The sequence below is a fragment of the Bombyx mandarina genome, chromosome 01 (assembly GCF_030267445.1).
Source record: "Bombyx mandarina strain Sakado chromosome 01, ASM3026744v2".
Lineage (NCBI taxonomy): Eukaryota > Metazoa > Arthropoda > Insecta > Lepidoptera > Bombycidae > Bombyx > Bombyx mandarina.
The window spans coordinates 16,156,275-16,178,626 of NC_143208.1; the positions used below are offsets into that span (position 1 = coordinate 16,156,275).

The following is a 22,352-nucleotide window of genomic DNA, read 5'->3' on the forward strand; positions in this document are numbered from 1 at the left end:
TTTATTTAAACTTAAGTACTAAACATAAAAATCCTATGATAGAATTTTGAGATGTTTTTACCGTGTGCGTTTATGAGTTATAATGCGGTTATATATATATATTTATATTTTTAGTACCGTCGACTGTCGAATTGAAATTAATTTGTACGGGAAAATAACGTGCGAGTTTTTATTTTATCCGCATCAATGGCAATATTTTTCATGACAAATATACTTTCGAAGTTTCATTCCCTTCCTTTATGATTGGTAACTTAACAAGTACATCAATGTACGTATTTACTATTTATAATTATGAATATTCACGCTTATACAAGTAGATTTAAGTATGTGTCTACACGATATTCTTATATGACAATGGAATTTCTATTAGTAGGTTATTATTAAGGAATACGTATCAAGTTAATTTATATTAGTTTATTTTAGGATTGTGTTAGAATTGAAGTAACTTTGGTGTATTCGTTTAATTTTTTTTTATTAGTACGTAATCATATTTTTACTACTAGATTTAGGTATGTGTTGAATGTCTATGTAAACCCATTAAAATATCGATGTTTTCATTAAAATTAACCTACATACATTATTAAATATCACCGTCTCAACGTCATAATCTCTCCAAACAGTATGTTTTACGTTTGCTAAGATGCAATCAGCATTTATTTTAATGGGGATCGTAGCCGTAACTAAATTCGGATTTGTAGCATCGCATCCCTAATACATGTGTAGGTAACAAATATTTAGTATTTATTTAAGATCAATCAATACATTTACAATAAAGGATGAAAAATAAATCGGGAGTTTTATTTGTAGATTTTCCTTTTGTCTTTGTTACGGAAATTAGCTTTCGTAAATAATTGTTTAGCCTTGACCTATTTGTATAGTATAGCGTTCGCCTAGTTGTCAATTCTCGGCCGGAGAGAGCCTTTTTGTTAGGGATATTGGATATGCGGGGGGCTAAATATACTTATTATTATTTTGTGTGGAATGTTTCCGACACAACGCCTTACAAAAACTCAATAATCTCGGAATTTTACCTCAGTTTAATGAGTGATTATTTCGCAACACAAGGTTTATTTTAACTCACTGAATCAGTGCTCAAGATCGAAAACTTATTTTAAGACATTAAAAATAGCAATTACTATTTATTCCACATTAATTTTGGTAATTTGTCAAGTTTTTTTAACACTTTATTCGGTGGGTGGCGAGATTTACGCTGTAGATGTCTATTGGCTCCGCTAATCACTTAAACCCAGGTGGGGTGTGAGCTCGTCCATCCACTTAAGCAATAAATAAATAAGTAAAATATTTGCCACGGCTGTTAAGTGATTTATGTATAAATCATTGAAATAAAATAAAGAATAAGCCGTAAAAGTGTAATAAGCCATCGGCCAGTCCAGCATGCTTTGAGCATGATTCTGTACATAGCACTTCTTATATCTGTCGTGAAGTGTTTGGGCTTAGGCCCAAAGATATTTGCCGCCAATACAGCTGTGATAACTTTGACTTTGTGTCAAGGATGGTGTGAGCTGTCACGCGATTATGATCTGTAAGGACATATTTTCCAATATATTTTATTGCTCACTTTGCCAGTGGTCTTAAGTGGTTATTCTGGCTTCATGACTGGTGGGCGAGCTTAAAGGGAAAGAGGAGGCTCAGCTTGAAAGAGTTTACATTTGACCAAAAAAGAATAGTGCTTTATTGAATCTACCACTGCATCGGAAGCACCAGCTACTAAATATATCCGGCGTGTATTTTCCAATCATATTAACAGTCAACTTGTTATCTTTTAAATAAATATATAGTGAACACAATAAAGCATTTCAATAGTATTAAAAACAACATCAAGATGCGTTGTTTTATTAGTAAACAATTAACAACGCAGTGTTTTATAATGAGTAACTAATGCTACAAACCTAAGATTGTAGTAGGTATGTGCAGTTCGAACGACCGGTGCTATTTCCACGAGATAAGGACAGGAATACCACTCGAAAGATTGATAAGTTCTCAAACCGATTTAGTCACATCGTTTTTATCTCGTTTATCTAGAATATCGGTAAATCTTGCGATCGTAAGTTCTGTGTTGTGTCAACATTCGTTAACACGACTTCAAATATGTGAAATATTTAGTGTGTTGAGTAAGTGCGAGCGTGCTCGAAATGTTTGATACCTATAAATTAAAGGTAAGTATAGTCTAATATTACGAATTGCAAAATTGCGAAAAATAAATGTGAAGTAATTTAAGAGATACGCCCACATCTTCGAGTTTAGTGTTCAATCATTAATTTTTTGATTGCTCATCATCAAAATAAACAAACAGAATTATATACTAAGTATATTATTTATATACAAGTAAAATTAATATTCGTTAATTTATTTATTTCAGTCTTCTTATGAACTAACAGCTGATCGAAAAAATTGTAAAGCAACAATTATGAATATGAAACTTACGTAATTAAATCAATATGAAATAAAGTATTTTCTACGGTTTTCGCGATAAACAATTAAAACTAATTTTACAATTTCATTTCGCATTTTTTTGTCATTAATTATTTCCCACTTTTCTAATAATTTATAGTTTTTGTGGTCACGGACGACTGTTTTTGAAAAAACTTTATCTGCCTGATATTGTTTACTATTTCCATGCCGCACTCGAATTTATTCATAACATTTGTGTAGAAACTTCGTAAATAATATAGTAAGGATAAAAAACGTTAAATTAAACTTTAATAGTAGTGCAATTATACTACTCTTCTTTAACCCATGTTCACCCAATGCTGAGTGTAGATTTCTTCATACGCACTCTATTGTTTAAGGATAAGGTGTTTCAGGCTAATAACAGTCATTACTCGTGGTAGCACCCCTTGTGAGTCCGCGCGGGTGGGTACCACCACCACGCCTATTTCTGCCATAAAGCAGTAATGCGATTCGGTTTTAAGGGTGGGGCAGCCGTTGTAACTATACTTGAGACCTTAGAACTTATTTACGTCGTAGATGTCTATGGGCTCCAGTAACCACTTAACACCAGGTGGGCTGTGAACTCGTACACCCATCCAAGCAATAAAGAAAATTATAGTACAAAACAATTTAAATTCCTTACAGAAATGGATCAGTTGGCCGTTGATTCGTGCGCACTTATGCACCGTGGCAGTTGCAGTGGGTTTTACGAGCACTTGGCGTGCGCCTCGGGAAGCATTCCGTTACGGCGGTCTAACATTCGCTCTGGTATTGACTCTGGCATTCGTGGTGGTAGCTTTGCCGGTTGTTCTGCTACAGTTGGCTATTGGACAGCTCAGCCAGCAAGATGCCGTTGGAGTCTGGAGAGCAGTGCCGTTCTTTAAGGGTAAGATATAGTATTTTTTAAATCATATTATATATAAAATATAATTATATAATAAAAATGAATTGCTGTTCGTTAGTCTCGCTAAAACTCGAAAACGACTGGACCGATTTGGCTAATTTTAGTTTTGAATTATTTGTGGAAGTCCAGAGAAGGTTTAAAAGGTAGATAATATGAAAATGCTCGGAATTAAATATAAAAAATAACAATTTTGTTTTCCCTTTGATGTCCCCCCCGTCAGACGGATTCCTTTTGTTTGTTTTAAGTTTATTTTATACAAAAGTTTAGGTCTTTTATTTATCGATTAAGGCACTACGAAGTTTGCCGGATCAGCTAGTATAATTCTTTTTTTTTTAAATTAACAGTTCCATCTTGGATGAGCAGTTTATTCTGTTTCTGTTTTTAGGATAAGATAAAATAATTAATACGAAAACGATTACAGACCACAAGAAAAAAAATGGCGAAAATTAAATTAGTAATTGGATAAATTATTTATCAAATTGTGGATCAAGTACATCTCTGTTTCAGGTGTTGGTTATCTCCGGTTGTTGGTTACGACTTTGAGCGCAATATACACGAGTGTTTATTTATCACTAGTCATAACATATTCTTTGTACACCCTAAGTAATAATATTCCCTTCCCGGAGTGTATGGGATTCTATATTACACCGGTAACTAGCCGTATCTACTATTCCTATACTAAGTTATACCATTTGTATGATATTCTATTAAAAGTTGCATATGAAAGTAATTAAAAATTACTTTTTTTCAGGAAATATATGTGAATACCATGAACTCTTCAGAATGCTTAGAGTGAGTAATAACCAAATTTGATCATATTATTATATAGATAGGTAAATGAACAATGTTATCGAATTATTTAAATTTTAACGTGATTTCGTATTGTTTAGTGATTTTATTTTCAGTGAAACATTTCTAGCACCTGCAAGCGAAAAACCAGAGTATTTTTTGGCAGTGGCGCTGATTCTTATTGTACTATGGATAATGTTTCCGTTTATGTAAGTGGTTGAATGATGTTAAGGTTAACTGCACTAATTAATTTTAGCACCTATATTAAATCAGATATAGGTTTGCAATGCTGCGTTTTTATTGCTTAGATGGGTGAACGAGCTCACAGCCCACCCGGTGTTAAATGGTTACAGGAGCCCATAGACATCTACAACGTAAATGCGTCACCCACCTTGAGATATAAGTTCTAAGGTCTCAAGTTTTTTTTATTTTTTTTTTATTGCCTTTGTAGGCAGACGGGCATACGGCCCACCTGATGGTGAGTGGTTACCGTCGCCCATGGACTTCAGCAATGCCAGGGGCAGAGCCAAGCCGCTGCCTACCGCTTAATACTCTCCACAAGCCTCGTTTGAAGAAGGACATGTCATAGCGCTCGGGAAACACCGTGGAGGGGAGCTCATTCCATAGCCGGATGGTACGTGGCAAAAAAGATCTCTGGAAACGCACTGTGGATGACCGCAGTGGCTCCAGGTAGTATGGATGAACTCTACTCCGGTGGCGGGCGGTGCGATGGTAAAAACGAGATGCTGGTATCATCTCGAACAATTCCTCAGAGCACTCCCCATGGAACATACGGTACAAAATACAGAGGGAACCGAAGTCCCTCCGCAGACCCAGAGGCTCCAAATATAGTTACAACGGCTATCCCCCCCTTCAAACCGAAACGCACTACTACTGCTTCACAACAGAAATAGGCAGGGTGGTGGTACCTACCCGTGCGGACTCACAAGATGTCCTACCACCAGTAATTACGCAAATTATAATTTTGCGGGTTTGATTTTCATTACACGATGTTATTCCTTCACCGTGGAAGTCAATCGTGAACATTTGTTGAGTACGTATTCCATTAGAAATATAGGTACCCACCTGCGGGATTCGAACACCGGTGCATCGCTCGATACGAATGAACCGGACGTCTTATCCTTTAGGCCACGACGGCTGCGTTTAGTTTCAAGCGTTGATAACTGGTGTCTAAGGATCTTTATTGATATATTTTACTAGAAAAGTTATTTTGATTATACAGGTGTTATATGGCTTGAATTGCAGATTTTACAACCCGGTAAAATTTATGAAACGCATATTCTACGCACTCGGGCCCCTGATAGTATTGGTGACGCTCATAATTTTGATCGCGCACGGGGATAAAGGCAATTTGTCATCGTTCGCTCGGTCCAGTGACTGGATGAACTTTCTGCGTCCTGATATTTGGCATGGGGCTATCGTTCAAGCATTGATATCAAGTCAGGTCGCGGGAGGGTTCCTCATATCTGCTGGAGATTCCGTTTACTCCAGCACGAACGTTCAGTGGTGAGTCACGTTTCATTAATCGATACTTATAATATTATAAAGCTGAAGAGTTTGTTTGTTTGAACGCGCTAATCTCAGGAACTACGATTTGAAAAATTCTTGTCAGTGATAGATAGCCCATTTATTGAGGAAGGCTATAGGCTATATAACAACCCGCTAAGACCAATACAGGTGAAGCACCAATAAAGAAGGTTTCAAAATAGGGTTTTAAATAGCTTCTTAACATTCTATACTTCAAAAATATGTTCACGTTCTACGTAAATGAAGTGGGGGGTAAAATTTCGCGTTATGCCAAAGTAACTATTCCACGCGGATGGAGTCGCGGGCAAACATAAACAAACAATAATAAGTAAAACATGCTAAAGCTTAATGTGATTTTGTTAACAATTTTTTTTTACTGTATACTTTTATTACTAAGCAAGCCTCATATTACAATGCAGAATAAAGGTGTCGCCTCAAATGAAAACATGACCTGTAGTAATCCTTAGAAAGATTAAATAACTATATTGGGTCTTTAATTTTACTAATCGTTTAGGGCAATCCTAAGCATGAAGTTTTGTATGATTGTTTTCGAATATGGGAGCACACTAATAAGTGTGGCAACACAGTTAGGTAGTGTAAGTTATAATAACATTCTGATCGTAGTACGTCCGCGTGTTGTACCTTAAAAGGAAATAAAAATCCTTCGCTCTGAATATAGCTTTATTGAAGCTAGCGCCAAATTATAGTTCACTTTTTTTTTTCTTTTCTTACCTAAGCTGATAGCCTTGACAGCCTATTTCAGCGTAACCTTAACTAGTAGGTGAGCTCACGGGGCTCAAACTTGACGACGTTGCTAACACGAACCTTAGCAAGAGCCGTGCTTCGCAGAATCTTCCACCAGATTGGAAACGCACCCCCTGAGAAGATCCGGCGAGAAACTCAGTGGGCTGTGTCTATGGGTTAATTTACTCGTCAAAGCCCTTCGTTGCAAGCGACGGGTTCGACGAGAACGATGACCGGGCAATCCACGCTCTACACACTATTAACGATGAAATATTTAGCTAACGTATTAACTCAATATTATATTATTATGTAAATCGATTTAAAATATCGAATATTCCTTCATCATTAGGACGGCTGTAGCTATCGTTGGCGCCAACCTATTAGCATGTTGGATAGGCATGATATTCTGGTACAGTGTTACTGGTCCTGTCAAACACGCAGGAGTGCTCGCAGTTCTCGAGCAAGTATATCAAACAGCAGGAGACGACCAACTGAATAGAGCGTGGACGCTACTCGTATTTGCATTGTTGTTTTTATCAGGAGTTGTTTCTACGGTACGTATTCAATGATTTAAAATTTACCATTTTATTTGTATAGATGAATCACAACATGAGTGTACGCTGTCCCACCCTCGGAACCGGAATGCATTAATGTTTCGCAACAGAAATAGGCAGGACGCTTGATATCATCTCGTGCATTGTGAATTACGCAAATTCATAAATTTTGCATGGTATTTGCATTTTTATTATATGATGCCACAAAAGTTTCGTCATTCAATACCTGCTCCTTTTTAAATAGATAACCCTCCTAGGAGTTTTATGCTTTTAAATTGTCAAGCCAGGAAGTGTTTTACATAATTTACTTACTAGTGGTAGGACCTCTTGTGAGTTCGCACGGGTAGGTACCACCACCACATTGCCTATTTCTGCCGTGAAGCAGTAATGCGTTTCGGTTTGAAGAGTGGGGTAGCCGTTGTAACTATGCTGAGACCTTAGAACTTATATCTCAAGGTAGGTGGCGGCATTTACGTTGTAGATGCCTACGGGCTCCGGTAACCACATAACACCGGGTGGACCATGGGATCGTCCACCCACCTAAGCAATAATTTTTTTTTTATATTTTCTGTTTATTTTAAGGTTCGTCGGTGATATTGTTTCATTTTCTTTATCAATCAAATATATCGGATTATGTCCTTTCAGCTAGCATTTCTTTATCCGGTTTACGATAGACTACGCCGGCTGGGAGGCTTAAAGTGGAGAGTCACTTCGATAGCGTGTTCATTGCTCGGGGCGTGTCTGTCTGTGGCGACATTGGCGGGTCGCCTACCGGCGTTGACTCTTATTGAAGACACGGCTACACCCATGTTGATAAGCTTGACTACTATTCTAGAAATACTACCTTTTATTTTTATTTACGGTAAATTTTGCTTTTTTTATCATAAATGAACTTCAACCCAGATTATTACAAACAAGTATTATTGTTATTTGTTAAAAATTCTGATAACTTTTAAATTAAAGTGAAACTTAATTTAGCCATTTTTTGAATTTCAGAGATAATGAACAACTTGTTTCAGCAGAAAAAAATATCTGTCCAAAAATAAATTTGATTTGTTTTTAAATTAATTTCATTTGTAGATTATTAATTATTATCTCAAGATATTACTACAGTATGTTTATTGTTTTAAAACAAATTATAATAAGCTTTAATGTAATCCTTTTAATTAATATAACGCTATATGTACATACTATTTCCATTTCTTTATTTTCTTGATGACAGTTCTAATTTGGTAGTTGTAGTGTTGTGATGAAATCAGTAATGATATCGATCGCATATATTTATTATGTTTTGACCAAAGACAAATACAACAAAAACATTTAAATACATTTTTTCAAGCTGGGAACACTCAATGGCCCACCGCCATTTTGTGTTTGTTTTAATCTGTCACTCGCAACAAGACGGTCATGCTATAGCAACACCTCCGGTTTGAGCCTAGAGAGTTCATCTACACGCTAGGGTAAAGCTGATGTAGCCTCTCAAGGCTATCGGCCTAGGTAGGAAGGAAAAATAAAAAATAAAATGTCTTTGCTGTCATCGAGAAAATAAAGATATGGAAATATGTAGTATACATACCTATTATATCTGGTATATGAATTTTATTTACAGGATGGAAACTTTTAGTGGAAGATGTAGAATTCCTCATCGGTGCCGAGCTGGTGAAATACTGGGTTTGGGGCTGGTGTGCGGCGCCAGGAGTCATTGCTCCGATGTTCGTGTGGTGGCTTACTGTCAATTCTATGGACGTTTGGGAATGGAACCAGCCACCTTGGTCAGCCAGTACTGCTTCAGTAATCGCAGTTCTAGCATTACTTATCTTCGCTATAGCCGCCGCAGTATCTGTGAAAAAACAAGTGCAGTTTGACTTTTTCGGGGTAAGATATAGAGTGCCTACGGTTTTTTAGATAAATTCGGCCATGGCGATTTTTAATTATCTACAATCTGCTTTGTCTTTTATAAAAATAGACATAATACTTTGTTTCACAGAAATTAAAGTACTGTAACGCTTTAAAAGAAAAAAAGGTATGTTATACGAAATGCACCAATTAAAATAGAAGTACATTTTTGTAACCAAATTTGGAAAAGCACTGATCAAAATCCGAAAGTATTTTATTAAGTATAACTATAGAAAGTCATCATACTCAAGCAATAGTACGCTTTCGGCAATTGAACGCGCTCTGCGAATTCTTTTTCGTATTCAAATCATAAACCACATCCATTGCTTATTTCCTCTTCTTACTCTTTGAATGAGGTCGAGTCCTTGTCTTTATTAACTAAAGCATATTAAGGCGTGCTCAGAATTCATAGTAATTTCCTTAATTATATCATAAACTATGACCATATCTCTTTGTTGAAAATGTTTTTCCGGGAGCATATTTTTCGGCAGTAAAATATTGTGTTGACTTCATAAAGCTATTTTAGGTGTTTGGGTGTAGCACACACAAATGGATCGTTTAGAATTTTAAAAATAAATGTGAATTGGACGATAATATAAACTAAGGGTATACAGGTCGCAATATCGACTGCCGCTAAGACAAAAACGTTCTTGATTGGAAACAAGGCAAGTTATTATAATGCGGGATGCACACCGCAAGGCAAACAGATTAGTTGACAAAGGTTGCGGTAATGCTATAGATGGAAACCGCATTCAACTGATCAAATTAAAAACACAATATGAGCGGTCTGTGTTCAGAGCAGGATCTAGACGAATTCGATTGAAATCCGGTTAAACATTTTTCAACAATGCTATCAAAGAATGTAGCTTTCATGGCATTTCTCAGTGGCATTCAAAAGTTGTAAAACAATATAATTCCACAGAAACTGCATTCCTCGTTCGTGTCATCCAGACAGTGGGGTCCCAGAGATCCGATCACTCACTACTACTGGCTGGCGTGCCGCGAGGAGACAGACCGTGGCAATGTTCCTCGATGCCGATACCAAAGACGACCACTAGGTCAACTCTCAACCAGACCCAGCTTCTTAGTTGTGCCCAATACACCACTGAAGATGGAAACAAAGCAAAGATCGAATTCTGATGATTGGTTGTACACCACTAACAGGCGAAAATATTTATCTCGTATTGTCGAACGTTACGTGGGCAGCCGGAAACGGTCCAAGTCCTTGGATTGGGATGTTGCTGGAGCAGCAAAAAAATATTTAAACGTTAGCTTAGATTCTATTCTTAGTGTCAACAATAATGATGTAGTATTTAAGGGCGCTTCGGAAAAAGTACTCAAATAAAGTTTGTAGAAATAAATGGGTATTTTTCTATGCGTGGAGTCTTGTCATGTTCATATTATTTAATGTTAATCCTATTGATTAGAAATCCGTATTATTTATATACATGTACTAGCCGTACTCACCCAGTTCGCTGCGCATTTTAAATTAACATATTATTTATTGTCATTATTATTAGAGCGTCTCCAACACTCACATAAATATTAGCTTATCCAGTAAGCACATGTATTTTCTACATGGATACCAAGTTTCAAGTCAATCGGATGCATGGTTCAGTAGTTATAACGGAAAATCCGTAAAAACCACTGTAGATTTATATATTAGTATAGATTATACGGACATATTTTAACAAGAACATGCAGCTTGTTATTTAGCGTTTCCTCAACAGTGTACATTATTAGAATCATCTCCTAATATTGTGATCAATTTCGTCACTATTTCCCCTACGAGTTAGCCTCGGGCAAAAAGGTTACATTATCTTTAGCATGACTATTAAGAGAGCGACGAAGCAGCCTAAATTACTTAAAAATGCGTAAATACGCGGAAGTGTGTGTTCGGCGAACGTGACTCTTGTTCTTGTTTGTCGACCTTCCTATGGGAAGATGACTCGAACGCCTTAATTGGCTAGGACCTTTGTTGGTCGAAATAGGGCTATATATTATTCTGAACAGGCCCGAATGCCGTCACACTGAAAGGTGCTGTCGATGGTTTGTTCCCTTAATTTGCTTAATGACCGTTTGTATTTTAAGTGGGATTAACATTACTTAATGGAAGCGAGGTTGCCATGTTTTTGGCCAGTGCGACCATTGTATCGTTGGCCCGAAGTGTGCCAACGTTTGTTATTAAAAGCAAAATGTTTCTCGCAAACAACATTTTCATGTTAAAGTCTTGTAGCGTCAGTAGCTGAATGCCTATCCATTTATATTCCTAAATAAGTACAAGTAATTCAGAAACCGAATTCTAATTTATCTAAATTACGACTATTTTCTTTAATATGCTGTGGATCGCTCAATCAGAAACGTTTTTACTTCATTAAGTTGGGTTAGTTCTAAGTACTTCAAGACAAATTAGAGATAACACGCAAAAAATGTATGTTCTGAAAGTTGGTCATAACGAGACACCGTTGTTTCTTTCGGATCGAATTAGACCAAATACCGTTCAAGAGTTGAATACAGTTAATTCAATGTCTTTGAAGATGATTGATCTACTCAGGGACGTACCGAGAGAAACAAATATGGTCGACGAGAAATGTATTCTGACAATGAAAAATGAAGTAAACAATAAGTAGCTTTTTGGTATGTTTTATTTTTATTAATGTGGAAAAAACCGTGATAATCTTTACAAGTTATCGTTATTATAATCTTTACTATCTAAATAAGGTTTTCAAATATATGACTGTGTCTATTATTACGTATAGAAAAGTGTGCGGAAAAGTGTTACATTTGTTATAATTATAGAAGAACCATTTTTGACTTTTATTTGACGATGAGAGCTGATGGGTAGTGGGACCACCTCGGAGCATGATATGTATGTTTTATATTGGCTTTATTTTATATTGGCTTTATTTAATATGAGCTAAATAATAATATGAGCTTTTCATTTATAGCGGTCTTAAATGTTGCTGGCCTAATAGTACATAGTAATTATTATGTAACTGCAATTAATGAATCCTGGTTACGTCTCTGCGTGAAGTTCTTCCGCAAGTGTTAAGGTCAGTTTGTCGCTGTCTAGTGTGACGCCTCTAACGGTTCCCGGGTCCATGTCCGTAATTGTTGTTTCTATTATACACATTGCATGTTATGATTATGATATATTTGGTTAGACAGCTTATTCATGTCCGAATAGTTGAGTTTACGTGTATAGTAAGCCTGTCTGCTCCGGGCGGGAACAAACCAGGTAATGGTTCCGATAAATCTTCTTACGCTATAGATACGCTATAGATTATTCTTAATATGTCTGTCACAAATGCGGTAAGGTAATGTTCGAGAGGTTTTTATTAGCTCTTGTGAACTCGTACAGATAGGTACCACCAGCCTGTCTCTTTCTGCCGTGAAGTAATAATGTGCTCCAGTTTGAGCAAAACATGCACTATAGAACTCATGTCTTAAGATGGGTGGCAGCATTAACGTTGTATTTAAATCTGTGGGTTCCGGTACCCACTTAATACCAGGTGGGCCTTGACCTTGTTCACGTGTCTAAGCAACAAAAAGAGGGTAACTTAGAGGAAATTCCAAGATTTTTTTAATTGAGTTTGTTGGAAGCTGACGAAATTATATAGGGTTATCCAACCACTGTAGTGTTTTAGAATAAAAGGAATTATTCGTCCATACATCGTATGGAGAGTTCAGGTGTCTTCTTTGCATTGCTTATAATTGTGATTGTAGTCGATTCCCTTCAAGATTCTTTGTCTATTTCCATAAATAGACCCCGCTTGAGTTAGTGATGTGTACCAATGCACACATCCTCACAACTAATCTGGTGCTAAATTATTACCTAAGCTATAAGACATCACTACGAAATTGACGCTCACCTTGAGACACGACCTCAAAGTTTCAATTTAATGGTAGAACGAGTGGGCCATCACATAATTGAAACCGAAAAAAGATTATTTATTTATTTATGTTCCTTTTCAGTATATTCTACGGTGGTGAGTTTTTTTAATATTTGTCATTTAACCGTGTTTTTCTGTCGTGGACCTTTTAGTATTTACGAGTACGATAAAGTTTGTATGCAATGTCCTTAAAGAGTACAAAGTCTGAGCCGGCTTCATCTGGTGTCAGCCGTATTCCACACATATGAAGAGCAAGGCATAGGCAACAGCATTTAAAATATTCAGTGTAACTATGATTGGTAAGATGAAACAAAATTTCCGCAGCGAAAATTTCCGTTAACGTTACATAAATTAGCTCAATTTTTTAAATATATATTAAAGAAATAAAAAAAAAACAATAAACTCTAAAATTTCCGAAACCACAAACCAAAAGAATGTTACCTTCATCCCCAAGCGGAATTCCAATCTTCCGATGACGAGGGTGATGCGGAGTATTTCTGAGCAATTTAGACTTATCGACACGATATTTGAGCGCGTAGTGATGTAAATAAACTCATTTACAAATACTGAAAGAAATTAAAATTTACTTTAAGGTTTTCAAAAAGCGATTTTTTTTTCATTCTTATCAGTCAGAAATTATGCATAATTGCGTAGTTCTAAAAGTAGTAAAAGTAGTTTTGCATCTATTATTTTAAATAGAGATTGTTCTAACGATAATGATGAAGTAATATTTTTATGAAATAGGAGGAGCTTAATGTTCGAACGTCATTTTTGAAATGAAAAATCGTATCGATACCGTGTCTGCGGCTATAAACAAAACCGCATAAAAACCAGCCAGCTAGGGGGTCGAGTGATTATGTATCGTGCGATCGAATCGCATTCGTAGTTCGAATCGCGTGCGAAGCGGATCGCTAAGCGGTGGCCGGTCGCGCGTTTGTTTACAACTCACGTAGAGAGACTTATCCAAGTTTTATAAAAAATATTTTAGTGGAGAAGACTTGAGTGATGTCGAAAGATAATCCAAGGTTGAGCCGGCTCGGAGTTTTGGCGCCGGCTGCCCTGTCGGCCTGCATGGATGCTTCCGTGCTCGCAGTCCCGGCTGCAGGTGCAATCGTCTCCACGGTTCTCAAGGAATTGAGCAAGGCCTTCATGCTCAAAAAGTAAGTAGAATTTTTAAAAGTTCATTATAATAATTTTATTATTATCAAAAATATCCAATTTTCTTTAATGTTTCCTTTTCTTTTGTGCTTTTTTAAGTCCAAAATTTTCTGTTTTTTGCAATCAAAACACTTGTTAATTAAAGTAAGACGTACCCTATAACAATCAATTATGTAATACACAACGTAAGTATTTTTTCCCATGGCTTAAGCACGCTGTATTGTATACGTTGTAAGATGTCGAAAGATATGAATGTGCCAAACTTAACTAATTCCCATGAACACATACATTACTAACCTATTATACCCTATTTATTACCTATTAAAACTATAAACCATTTATTAAAGTATAAATGTTCACATAAACAACATAGGATAAGAAAATATTTGTAATTCTGACAAAACATACGTACATCCTTCTTATACAAAAAAATAAATATTTAGTCTGTTGTTGTACTATATTTGTTTACTTTCGCAATTTGAACCAATCTGATTGACCGTGTATCCACACTGTCCACAAACCAAGGTCCCCGTCAGCTCAGTCACTTTAGTCGGCTCTGTCCTATTGAAATATTCGAACAATATTAATGCTAATGAGCATTCATTAAGTATAACGAGGTTTTAGGTTCATTGATCTACCACTAAATTACGTTTATTTTTTATGTACGCAATCTCATTCGTGAAAATTCATGAAATCGAACGAAGAACTACTTTCGGTAAAAACAAAGGAAAAGTAGTATTAAAGTAGTTAATTAATTCAAAAGTATAGAATTGAAACAGGGTCTTCGACCCGCCTCTGAATCCGTAACTTCAAATTAGACAATTAATTCCGAATATTAAATTTCGCCACTTCTTTAAATTTAGTCTTTTAAAAAAAAGAAAATATAAATCTTTTTGCTGTCGTTACATCGCGGCTTTAATTTCGTCGGTTGCCTTAAAAATATGATACCGGCTTAATTGTAAATAGGTACACATTTGTGAGCTATGTATTGATTACTTGTAGCGAAATTTTTTAAATAATAATTTATTATTTTTGTTTTCATTTACGTATTTATTAACAATGGAATGGAAAATCTCGTTGACAATATACAACTACCTACAATTTCGTAACAGTATTTGACTTTGTCATAAATATTTTATACCATTACGGTAATTACAAATTGTATAGCGTTTTATGCAAATGGATGCATAAATTGACATTTTTATTATTAATAAATTTAAATTAATGTATTTAAGCAGATTGCACTCTGTATATGTTACAACAATTATCGTTTTCATTTATTGTATTTTTTATGTATTTTAATGACATCATGATGATATCTATTGAATTTCTCATTAAACTTAAACTAACAGACTAATCGTGTTTGTAGCTATTGTAACGGTGTTGAATTCGAAATTACCTTCTGCTTGTTATTGTAATTTATATTTCGAGATCAAATACAATTCGTTTTATGAGCTTTGCGCTGCTTTATTAAAGTCCCAGCTATCTTATTCGATAAGAATCACATTTTTAGCTTGCATTACTAGATATAAAAAAAAAAAAAACGTGTGGCACTTGGGAACTGCCGCGGTAAAGTTATCGCATAGCATTTTTTATCAACTTATGCAATTCTAATTAGACAATGATAATTTAATATTAAAACAATAATAAAACAGACCACGCTATAATAAACATTAATAAATGCAAAACATTAACTGTCCCCTTCACACTCATAAGCTAGACCCCGCGAGAGAGAGACGGGCAGACTTTTCGTGGTGCGCATGCAGTGTGACGTCACGCAGCGCGCTTATTCACAAACACTACACAAGCGCAACGTGTGAATGTGTTGAACGCGAGCTACATGGTAGGCGGAGTGAGGGGTGTTAGGTTTTTTTCGTTACGGAATTTCATGATTCGGTCGCCGCGTTTAAGGTCCGCGATAGAAGCTATGCAATAGCTTAAAAAATTACTAAATTTCATTTGAAACTGCTTAGTATATTTTATTACCATTTATATGCGATGATTTCGGTTGCAAGTACATGTTGTACCGTGATGTTTTTTAAAAGATGACGAAAGCATTTGAGCGCCCAAACTGGTTTCTCACAAAAAGATGTAAATCCCATAAATTAAGGGTTACTCATTCTATAATGATACGAAATCTTTTTTTAGTGATCGCAAAGAACATTGAATCTTAGTGCATGAACAGCTTAACCCAAACTTCCTTGAAAGAAAGTAGTCTGATGCGTTTTCCCCCTTTCCTCATATGGTGTGAGTCAGATTATAAGCAGCAATTTATTGGGAATTGAATTCTGTTGTCGAAGACATAAGGCTGAAATTTACTTTTAACTGTTACAATGTAGGATGCACTACCAAATTCCAGTATATTTTTTGCAGTATTCAATACATTTCTCAATTGCGAATGTTAATTTTTTGTTGTAGTTAAATAGTCCTTATTCGTTTTAATGCATTCGTCGACCGGCTCGTCGTGTTTTTTGTTGTTATTGTTTAAATTCGCAAATTACTTTAATTGAGGTTCGCCATGCTCATTCCCTTTGGAGATGCTACGAGTATATGGATAATTCAATATTTTTTTCAAAATTTTTATCATTATTTATTCACTATTAATATACATTTGTCAAATCATTACAAAGACTTTTTTTTTATACTAGTGGTCGCTGACAGGTCCAAATTCGACCATATTTATTAATTTAAATTATAAGTTTGAACATTATTATGGTTCTATTGTCAAATAGTTGTATAATTTCGTCCAAGACAAACAATATTAATCTATTCTTAATTTGACCACAGGCTTTAAAACACTAACAAAAGTTAGACAATGAATAAAAGAGTATACATGCGTGTCTGTGTCAAATACATGGTAGTGTGTGTAATGTTTTCTTTATTGATTTAATGTATTTATAATACATAGTTTAACGAAAAATATTAGCTTTTTGCACCCCTTCTCTATATTCTCTATAAGTGTGGGAAATTTCATAATCCTTCGTCTGCACAATTTTTGTAAAAAGGGGTACAAGTGCTTCACGTATTAATTTATAGATAAACAAAAACATCACTAGTTTTGCTTTAATGTTTGTTCATCGATATGTTGAAAACAAACATTTAATATAATTATTTTATTAGTTACATTTGTTGTCTTAGGAATTTTTCTATTGAAGGTAACCTGTGATAAAACTTTAAAATAAACAAATTTGTTTGCTTGTAATGTTTGTTATTACGTTTCTGTCTGGCTCATTCTCACATGTTTTAGTGCGAGGACAGAATGTTTTTCATTAATAACAACATTTAGAAAACTATTCGATTTTCTTAAAATATTGATTAAATTTTAGTTTTTCACCTCGGATTGGTTATTGCGAAAAACAAAACGGCAATCGAGTTTTTGTTTTTTCAAAGGAATTTTTATTAATGATGTCTGGATTAAAAATGAAACATGTCTAGTGCAATCTGTTTATTACTTCGATCAACAATAATAACATTGTTGATGGAAGGTTTATTAGGTAATTTTTCTTAATTGATCGAATAATTTTTATAAATCAGAATTGGGATTAGAAGCAGCTGCTCTTGAGTTGTTAGGTCTTCTTCGGAGGTGCTCGGGCAGCTGGTAGCAAATCCCACCCCTCCTGACTGAGCCTTTGCTCGCCCACCTATCCTGGTGAAACTGAAAAGGCCTCCGGGCCACCAGTGATACTTCAACCAAAAACAAAAAAAAATTGGGATTATCAGCGATTTACAACCAATACAATTGATAATTTCAATAAAAAATATTCTTAATAATTTTCTATCAACAAATATCAATTACAAGATAACAAGATATTTTTTGAATACATTTAAATTTCATATCGGGGTCTTTAATTGATGCTTTAATCGTTTTCATTCCTGAGACAAATAAATTATAATTCTAACAAAAAAACACTTGGTCCGCTCAACACATAGCTCAATGAATCGAATCTGGTTCTGAGGCGGCAGTGGGCAGTGTGACGAAACCAACACAAACATTGAGACCGAGGCCACAACTGGCGGTCGAATCGGCGGCGTCCAGAGGCCGACACGAAAAACCTACTATTATTCACACTTCCGCTCTTAAACCTACAACATTCTTGCAAATAATCTCTTTGTATCCTGTTATTAATCTCGAAGAAACACATGTTTTTTGGGATATGTAAACACTGCGGCTCTTGTTGTGTTGACTCATTGCGGCTTACGATAACTTAGCGGACGTGGAATATTGTAAAAATAGTAAAAAAACCTTTCATAGAATAATTATGAATACGCAGGTAGGAATCTGATGTACATATACTCATACAATGTACCTACTTGAACAATAGGATTATTTTTCGATTCTAATTGTGAAATTTGTAGAAAGCTGAATATTTTACTTTACTAAAGCTGGTTATAGTTTATAAGTGCTTTTAATAGTGAACTTATATACTAATTAATTCGAATATTCAAACACGTTGGACAAGAATTCAATTCTGAACTCACGCAACGTTTTCATTTCCTATAAGTGTTTTTCTCCATGTCATTTATCAACTTTCTTTTTATTTTCCGCTGTATTCCTATTGTATTATTACATGTACTGTTCAAGATATCTTATCGCTATTGCGAAATTTTAATCTAAGCATTATTCTGTTCACCGATTCATTGATTAAAGATCCAACTGCCAGTATTTTATAAATTGAGATAGGTTTTCAGAGGATTGGATGAATCTGACCGACAGTTTCACGTGAAACTTAACTCATAGACAAAATCCATTCAGTTTCTCGCCGGATCTTCTCAGTGGGTCGTGATTCCGATCCGGTAGTAGATTTAGCGAAGCAGTGCCCTTGCTAGGGCAAGTGTTAGCAAATTCTCTCAGGCTGAGAGCTCCATCAGCTTGCCTACCAGCTCGGAGAAGCTGTATAGCCTCTAGAGGATACTGACGATTAGTTAGGTTATAAAATCACAGGATTTCTCAATATTCCATTCCTGAAAGTGAGAAGATATATTTTAAGTTACAATTTGTACATAAAATATTTTACAAGACAAAAATGAGTGTAAAATATGAATTTTTTGAGAAAATAATGTTAGGAACTATCGAGAGCGAATTTTGTGCAATTTATTTTGTGGTCCACATGTATCTTTCCAGTATACGCACTCACAGTACACTAATATATTTTATAAAATTTGATTGATGCGACTTTATGTTCCGTGTGATTATCGCTAAATGACTAAACTTTAGGTATTAGTGCATAAATTCATATAAGCGTATTGGTATTATTACGACTTTGCTATTTAAGCACAAACAATTGTATTTAAACGATCCAATTAGATTTTAAGACGTACATTTTAAGATTGACATGCCATTGGATACGAAGAGTGAATAAGATGCAATCAGTCAGTGCATGCCCAATCCGAGGCCACAATGGATGATTGGCCATATTGAGGCCGAAATCAAAGTTTTTTGTAAGCATTATTTCCGGTCTTAAATTTTAAACAATTTTGTTTTTTTCCAATAGAAGACGAACCCAAGGCTTCACGGCTTACTTAGTATGGAAAAGTTATTGCATGGTCACTGCAGTATATTGAGACGAGAGCTCGAAGTCTTAATCCTATTGAAATAGCAATTATTCTAACCCACAAATTCATATCTCTCTCTCTCTCTCTCTCTTCCCAGCTATTTATCCCACATAGTGGTGGGGTCAGCTTTCCTGACTTTACTCCTCCGCTTCGCTCTGTCTTCGACATCCTCGTCAGCAACATTGCATTCTCTCTTGTCCGTCAGCACTACGTCCCTCCACATTGTCTTGGGTCTACCTCTAGGTCTCCGAAAGGGGAGGTCGAGCAGTAGCGCCAAATTTTCGACGTAGTCAGGTGGCTTCCTTTTCACGTGACCATACCATCTCAGCCTACTCTCCTGCATCTTGTCGGCGATGTCCCGTACACCTAGACTTCCACGCACGTACTCGTTGCGGATTTTATCGAGCCTAGTCACGCCGCACATCCACCTCAGCATCTTCATTTCAGCAAATTTATATATATATATATATATATATATATAATATACACATGGTTACTTCGTTACTGAAATCGAATAGACGGTTTAGCAATCTGCTAATGTTACACAATTGTAAATTTACCTTATTAGCGACTTGAGTATTTTTAAATCTTTTTACTGCGTTGATTTTACGAGGATCAAGCCGATGCTTACATTGCCTAATCGATTAAACTGAATGACATTGGAATCCAAAAAGTTGGTTTTTCGTAATAGCTTGTGAGGCATTAGTTACGCGAGTGGGCCTTATTCTACTCCAATAAATCTTGTCAGTCTGATTTGTTGGCAGTTTTATTTCTCCAATTTATTTTAACTAAGTTCTTGGTGTTCTGTTTGACGCCGGTCATCCATTTGAGGGCATTCTTCTACATCCGCAGACTTCCAGACCTCGTCTATTCGCGGCATACGATATGCCCATCACAGGCTTCCAATCTTTATGATCTTCATGAAGTTTGGCTCATCGTACACACTATACACACTAAGTTATAATACAGACACTAGGACATTTTTTCTTATTATATAGGCAATTATTATAAAGTAACACTGGTTTTTCTTTAATTGCCTTAGGAAGCGCAAAGGGCCAATTCCCCGAGCCCAAATTATCAACATTTTCGCTTTAACACCACCGAACACTCGATGGACTGTGAGCTCTTTTACCGGCCTTTCCAATAAAAAAAAGAAACCTAAAACTAATTAAAACATTGGTCGTTTTAGTATGATTATGGGTCATGAACCTACAATGAAACGAAAAGGTGCAAGAGGATGCCTCGCGTTACATCGTAATTGCAGATTCAGCGCTTCAGGTAATAAACCGATTACCTTAAGTCATCAGTCACGCTATTTCGCACCTTATTACCGAGCCATATCAGTATGTAATGGATTACATTTTCAGTTTAATTTGCAGACAATAATATACTCATTGTTTAAAATAGGAAGTGTTCGTTGTATTCGACTGTCGCGGTTCATTAATTCTCGCGATACGTCTTTCATGTAACGTTATCCTCACTACGTTCTGTAAGGCAGTTTTTTTTTTCTATTTGCTACGTAAATTTCTTTGTTTGAAACTATTCAATCTTTTATGCTATGTATATTCTGCGTTTCTTTTTGTTTGACTCTTTGTTGACTTGATTTAGGTGATTGTTAATGATTGTTTAACTATAAATAACGTAAATCAGTATGCAATCTCAACTTGGACGTACCACTTCTTTATAATTTGGGGGAGTATGCTCAAGAAAATGTTGCTAAGTAGTTTACGTTTGAGTTTACCAATTTCAATTGACGGCCGATGGTAGTAGCTTGTTTGGATGACCAGCTAGCTTCTCTGTGTATTGCAACAAATGAAGGAAAACCTAATCCAATAAATATGTTCGGATTTTATCGAATGCTATGAAACTCGATTCGTACCGGATTCCAGGGATGTGACATCGTGAATGCATCTTGAAACATTATGTTAAAATCTTAATCGTTTTGTGTAATGGATGTCCCCACCCTTCGAACTGGAACTCTTCGCGGCGGGAATGGTCACTAACACCGCAATTACGAGAAGGCGCTCACAGTGTACACAATAAACACATTATGATCTATTTGAAATAAAATCGTTTAAGGTAACTATAGTCATGAAAAAAAAAACAAATAGAGAACAATTAAATGTATTGAAATTTGGTTACGCTTGTCGGGTCAAATTATCATATACGAAAACATTGAATTGTAAATATCGCAATTGCAATTACACGATCAATTAAAAAAGGAATTTAAAAAATATAAATCCTTTGCTTTACCAACATCCTCATCGCAAATGCGCGTTGGTCCACGTGAATGTGTACGTTCCCACAATATGCAAGTATTTTTACTGCATATTTTTGTATGACTCGCGAATACTTATCGTTTGTATATAAGACCAAATAAATAATGCATGAAGCGGGTAATCGAGTCAGGAAATATGTGAAAAAGAATACACACATAAACATACTATTACATTGGATACGGGCTGATTCAATAATTACATCACTAAAGAAAAGAAAAAGAATAGCTTAAAATTTGCTAGAAAACTAAATCGCTTTGAAGAACCTTGCGTTTTGAAAAAAAAAACATATTTTTTTAAAGTAAAGCAATTTCGTTCGGTTTTAATCTATATAAATGATGACCGAGCTTTGCTCGTTTTTTTTTATAACGCCATCTTGTTGTGTCTTTAAAGCGGTTCCCTCAATTAAGAAAAATAGTATTATTATTCGCCAATAGATGTCGGGAAGAGTCATAAAGTGAAAACACGAATAAAACAACATTTTCTGAAAATAAATCGTAGCTAGATCGATTTATCGCCCCCGAAATCCCCTGTATACTAAATTTTATGAAAATCGTTGGAGCCGTTTCCGAGATTCAGATTATAT

The 22,352-nt window shown here is 35.5% G+C and overlaps 2 protein-coding genes across 2 annotated transcripts in view; both read left to right on the forward strand.

Moving 5' to 3' along the window:
* The first annotated feature begins 1,922 nt into the window (after nt 1–1,922).
* On the forward strand, nt 1,923–11,745 carry LOC114252772 (sodium- and chloride-dependent neutral and basic amino acid transporter B(0+)). The gene is made up of 10 exons (XM_028187400.2): nt 1,923–2,177; nt 3,097–3,337; nt 3,863–4,005; nt 4,107–4,147; nt 4,261–4,353; nt 5,411–5,671; nt 6,786–6,990; nt 7,636–7,852; nt 8,600–8,865; nt 9,809–11,745. Exons 1-10 carry the CDS (start codon nt 2,154–2,156, stop codon nt 10,229–10,231), a joined length of 1,914 nt encoding a protein of 637 aa, XP_028043201.2. The 5' UTR covers nt 1,923–2,153; the 3' UTR covers nt 10,232–11,745.
* Nucleotides 11,746–13,647: 1,902 nt separating this feature from the next.
* LOC114252833 (tyrosine-protein phosphatase non-receptor type 11) overlaps nt 13,648–22,352 on the forward strand; it is a 42,506-nt gene continuing 33,801 nt past the window's right edge. Inside the window, exon 1 of the mRNA XM_028187497.2 lies at nt 13,648–13,939. Coding sequence (XP_028043298.2) covers nt 13,785–13,939 — 155 coding nt within the window. The 5' untranslated portion in view covers nt 13,648–13,784. The remainder of the gene's footprint in view (nt 13,940–22,352) is intronic.